Below are 5100 nucleotides of genomic sequence, written 5' to 3'. Positions count from 1 at the left end.
CTCTCCCAGGTCGGGGCTGGGCTGTGGTTAGCTCCCTGCCGCCCCCTGCCCGCCCCAGTGCCAAGGCCTGAGCGGGGAGCACCCTCCAGGGAGGCCCCTTGGTGGCCCCACCCAGTGCCCCAGGCCCCTCTCCGTGGGGCTTCGCACATCTTCTGGGGGCTGGTGGGACGCTGGGCTCTGATCTCAAGGCAGCTTCCAAAATGGTGGGTGCGTCAGCTCGGCTGGGTTTTGCAGGGTCGGGGACAGCCGAGCTGGGAGCCCACTTTGGTCCTCCAGAGGCAGGAGTTGGTCTGCTCAGGCCTGGCCGCTGACCACCCACGGGTGGTGGTCTTCCCACTGGGACGGGGCGGCCCCAGTAAACTCCTCCCGACACCCGTAGGGTGAGCAAAGGCTCCACTCCCTGCAGCGCAGCTGTCCACACTCTCCCGTTGTCCGGGGGGAAACTGAGCCCGGGGCGGCTGTGGCTCTGCCTGTCTTTGGGCAGAGCTGGATGGGCCCCCTCCGTCCTCCATCCCTGGTGGTCTCACCTCACCCCAAGCGGCTTCCCTGCAGGGCAGGAAGGGGCTCACTGTTGGGGGGTGCCGGGGCAGAAGCCCCTCCCCTCCACCCCAGGATCCTTCACAGCCGTTTAGGAAGGAATTTGTTGAATTAGACGCACAAAACCGCCCCTCCCCGGGCGGGGCTCAGCAGCAAACACGCAGGGCCTTGCGGAAGACGTTCCGGAACTCGGCGTTGAAGATGGTGTAGATGACGGGGTTGAGGGCGCTGTTGACGTAGCCCAGCCAGGTGACGGCGCTGACCAGCCGCGCGGGCACGGAGCAGGCGGGACACAGCGCCCGTGTGATGTGCACCACGAAGAACGGCGTCCAGCACACCAGGAAGGCCCCTGCGCGTCCCGGGAGGCGGGTCAGGTCCCCTCCCGGCCGTCACGGCCCCTCCCCCGGCCCGCCGCAGGACGGGAACCCACCGACCACCACCGGCAGGACCCTCATGGCCTTGCGCTCCCGGCCGGTGATCTTGGCACGTCTCCTCCTGCGGGCCTGCGGTGGGAGCCCCGCGGCCGCGGCCGAGATGGCATCGGGGGGCTGGCAGTCGGGGCCGCAGGGTCCCTGGGGCAGGCCGGGCGCGGGGGGCTGGCAGTCGGCGCCGCAGGGTCCCTGGGGCAGGCCGGGCGCGGGGGTCGGGGGGCCGGGGCCGCTGGGCCTGCGGGGCGCCCGGCCATGCAGCTTGGCGCGACGCGCCACCTCCCAGCGCCGCAGGCCGCGGAAGGTGGCCCAGTACAGCAGCAGCATGAGCGGGCAGGGCAGGAAGAAGGAACACACGGACGAGTAGACCACGTAGTCGCGGTCCTCCAGGCGGCACACCGCGGGGTCGCGGCCGCGCACGTCGTTGAGGCCGCACAGCACCGGCGCTGCCACCGCCGCCGACAGCAGCCACGTGGCACCGATGAGCAGCAGCTGTCGCCGTCCCCCGCCCTGGCGGTTGTAGCTTAGCGGCACGGCCACGGCCACGAACCTGCGGGGAGCACAGACGGGGCGCGGGGCGGGAAGGGAGCGCGCGGTGAGGGCGGCGCGGCCGGCAGGGGCGCGGGAGGCGGGGCGGGGGCGGGGCGCCCACCTGTCCACGCTGATGGCGCACAGGTTGAAGATGGAGGCGGTGCACAGCATCACGTCCATGGCCATGAGCGCGTCGCAGAGGCCGGGGCTCAGCAGCCATGCGCCGCCCTGCACCTGGGCGGCCACACGGAGCCCAGCAACAAGAGAAGACCGGCTGAGGTCTCCCCAGCCACCGCTGCTCTTTGGTACCCCCACTTTTTGGGCAGCGGCGGCTGGGTGTCAGAAGGGAAGGGAGCCCACTGTGAGCTAGAGGCCCCTGGGGGGACCCTGCCCCGCCCACTTGTCTAAGCAGTCATCGGACCCAGCTGGGCGCCCAGAGGTGGGGGAGGGGCAGACAAACACCACCTGGGGCTCAGGTCTCCTTTTCGTTAGAACTTCAGAAAGGCCTGGGGAAGAGGGTTGGGGGTGGAGCCCTAGCAGGGTGGGCAGGGACCTGCTGGGCCTGGAGCCTGCAGCAGAGGCAGCCTGTGTCGCTAAGCCCTGGCATAGTTGGAGACTTTGGAGCGGTTACTTTGCTCATCTGTAAGATGAGGGGGATCATACTATCCACATCATGATTGTCTTGAGGATGAGTTACTTTACAAAATATAAAGGCCTGGCACCATGCTAGCACAGGCTGACGCGTGAAGGTAGCCCTCTCCAAGGGCAAAGGGGCAGACAGCCCCCTCTAATCCCTTCCCATGATTTGGGACGATTAGGAGCTTAAGAATCGTCACTGTGACGTCTGTCAGGCATGCCCTTTCGTGGCGGGCCTCTGCCCCAGCCAGCCAGCACTCACTCTGTCCACCTTACATACCGAGAGTCCCCTCCCCCACAGTCCAGGACACCCTGTCCCCAGACCTAAGCTGCTTTTCTCCGGCCAAACCTCAAACAGAGGGGTTGGTACCAAGGTGGACCCACCCCAGGGCCAGATCTGGTCTGTGGTGGAGGGTCCAGGGTCCAGGGCTCTTGGGGCTCTGCCCACCCCCACCCCGGGGTCTGTCCTGCCCAGGCCTCCCTCCCCCACCCCGGCAGCTGAGCCTCTGCATGGTTGGGCTTCCTTTCCGTGGGGTGCTCAGTGTGCTGGTCGGAGGGGCCGCCCTGTGCAGTGGTTGCGTGTGTGTCCCTGCCGCCCGGGCTAAGCCTGCGTCCGCCTGTCTGTCCAGGTGGCTCCCCTGCGGGGTAGGCAGGGGCCCGCGGGGCCTAGGGAGGGGGTCAGGGCTTTACTGGCAAAGTCGTCTGTTCCCAGGGTCCCTGGCTCGAAGGACAGAAGCGTCTCTGGGGTAACAGATGCCAAGACAGGGGGAGTTGGGGGCGACGGCCCCCGCCGGAGGTTTACGAGAAGCCGGGCTTCCGGTCGCGCCGGGTCCTCGCTAGGGACACGGATAGGGACAGGGACAGAGAATGGGCGGGCAGGCGAGGATGCGCGTGCGGCCGGGGACGCGGCTCACCTCGGAGTAGACGAAGAGCGGCAGCACCAGGACCGCGAGGAGGAGGTCGGCGGCCGCCAGGCTCACGATAAAGTAGTTGGTGGGCGTCTGCAGGGCGCGCTCGGCGGCCACGCTCACGCACACCAGCGAGTTCCCCGCGAGCACCGCGCCGATGAGCAGCACGCCGCCCGCCAGCGCCGCCGCGCCGGGCCCCGCCAGCCCCGCAGCCGCCCCCGGGGGTCCCGCGCCCGGCCCGCGCCCTGCCAGCAGCCCGCCCGCATCCGCAGCGCTGCGGTTCCCCATGGCGCGCCCGCCCCACGCGCCCCGGCGGGCGCAGATCTCCGCGGGCTGGGACGGGCTGCGCACCCCGGGGGCCCCGCCCCGGCCCCGGCCCCGGCCCGCCTCCGCCCCGCCCCCGGGCCCCTCGGCGCTCCACGCTGCGCCCGGGCTTTGCCCTCCTCGGACTCCTGCGCTGGGGGAGACAGGCAGGCCGGAAAATGCAACGGCCCAAAGGGATGGGAGTTAAGCGAGGTGGTTGGTACCGGCAGGCCCCGCACCGCCGTGTGCAGCGCACGGTCGGAGGGGCCCGCGTGGCTCGGCGCCCCGAGAAGCACATGGGATGGAGGGTCGGCCGGATCAGACCCCGGAGGGCCGTCCCGCCGCCCCCTGCACGCGCCCCGACTGGGGACTGGCGCGTCGAGGCGGACGCGGGGCTACTCCTCCACCTGGGCCTCTTTCCTAGGCCGCTCGCCGGACGCGCGGAAACCTCCGCCTCGCAGCGACTACGAGCTGCCGCCTCCCCGCAGACCCGCCTTGGCTCCGCGGTGCGACCCAGCCCGGCGCGCACGCCCCACGCCGACACCCAGCCGACCCAGTACGGGCCCTGCACCCCACCCCCACCCGCGGCGCCTCTGTCCTCGGCCAGCCACCGTCCACAGGCAGCTGCGGTCTGACCCGTCGCAGGGGGTTGCCGGCCGCATTCGCCTCCCAAGCTGGGCAGACACCTCCTTCCTGACCCTCCGTCCGTGGCAAGCAGCCACCGCGTCACCTCCGAGCCTGTGACCCCAGCAAGTCACTCCCCCTCTGACCCGCGGATGCCTTCCTTGCCTGTGATACCGGCAGCCCAAGGCCAAGGCTCCCTCCCGAGGGCGGTCCCTGCTGCCGGAGACCCCAGGCTGCCAACGCAGGACTGTTGGAACGTCGCAGGCTCCCGCGGGAGGGGACGGACCCACGCGGGGAGACGCGCTGCGAGAGGTGGCCGGAGAAGGGAGGGAGGACAGCCCCTGGCATGCAAAGAAAATACATGGAAAACATGTTAGAGAGAGAATTTTCTTTACAGACTTAATAAAATCGGGATGACACATGACCTGAGAGATATTTTCCGCAGCCCTGTCATCAAAGGCCCTCAGGTGGGCATGCAGCTGCACTGCTGGGGCGCGGGTCGCACACTCCGCCCAGCATGTCCCTTCCTGGGCGGGGGCGGGCTCGGGAGGGGCCTGTGGCTCAGGATCCTGCCTCCAAAGGTATCGGGGGACACAGGGCCCACCTGACAGGCTGACAGCGTGTGTATTAAACAGAAAACAAGGACTCAGAGATGACTCAGACACGATGACACTCACAGTCACACTACAAGGTGTGTAGGGGAAAGCTGTGTGCCAGAGGAGGGTGCAGATAGGCCGGCAGCCACCAGCTGCCTCAGCACCGAAGCCCCTCTGCTGCGCGGCTGCGTGGGACACGAGCCCTTCCTCCCTGTGAGCCTTGAGCAAGAGAAAGGGGACGAGGGCAACGGAAGTTTCTTGTCTCACAGGACAGAGTCTGGGCAGGGCTGGGAGCCCAGTGGTGACTCCAGCCCAGCCTCTGGTCTGCCAGGAATTCCTTTAAGTTGTCCCCACGATGGGACTGCCACCATTAAGACGGTGCGGTGCAAAGCACACTCGACTGGGAAATGACGCCACTCTGCTTGAACAAAAACAAAGGTCTTAAGTGGGCACCTCACAGAAGAGGGTTAATGCGCATGTGAGAGAAGTGATTACTGCTGTGAGCCACCATGAAAATCAAAATAAAAATCACACTGA

The 5100-nt window shown here is 68.0% G+C and overlaps 1 protein-coding gene across 1 annotated transcript; it reads right to left on the bottom strand.

The window, feature by feature from the left end:
* Window positions 1-631: 631 nt before the first annotated feature.
* On the bottom strand, window positions 632-3332 carry DRD4 (dopamine receptor D4). Its single transcript, XM_045556866.1, has 4 exons — window positions 3047-3332; window positions 1618-1730; window positions 968-1515; window positions 632-886 (listed from the first exon to the last, which is right to left on the bottom strand). The coding sequence occupies exons 1-4, from the start codon at window positions 3326-3328 to the stop codon at window positions 684-686; spliced, it is 1146 nt and encodes a 381-aa protein (XP_045412822.1). The 5' UTR covers window positions 3329-3332; the 3' UTR covers window positions 632-683.
* Window positions 3333-5100: the final 1768 nt, after the last annotated feature.

This window comes from Lemur catta, chromosome 7 (genome assembly GCF_020740605.2).
Source record: "Lemur catta isolate mLemCat1 chromosome 7, mLemCat1.pri, whole genome shotgun sequence".
NCBI lineage: Eukaryota > Metazoa > Chordata > Mammalia > Primates > Lemuridae > Lemur > Lemur catta.
Note: the sequence above shows the minus strand (reverse complement) of the source record. Positions and strands in the feature narration are given on the sequence as shown.

Coding starts and splice junctions, on each gene's coding strand:
- DRD4 (XM_045556866.1), bottom strand. CDS start 3,328: ATGGGGAACCGCAGCGCTGCGGATGCGGGCGGGCTGCTGGCAGGGCGC. Junction 1,731..3,046: donor CGCTCTTCGTCTACTCCGAG/GTGAGCCGCGTC, acceptor GTGGCCGCCCAG/GTGCAGGGCGGCGCATGGCT. Junction 1,516..1,617: donor TGCGCCATCAGCGTGGACAG/GTGGGCGCCCCG, acceptor TGCTCCCCGCAG/GTTCGTGGCCGTGGCCGTGC.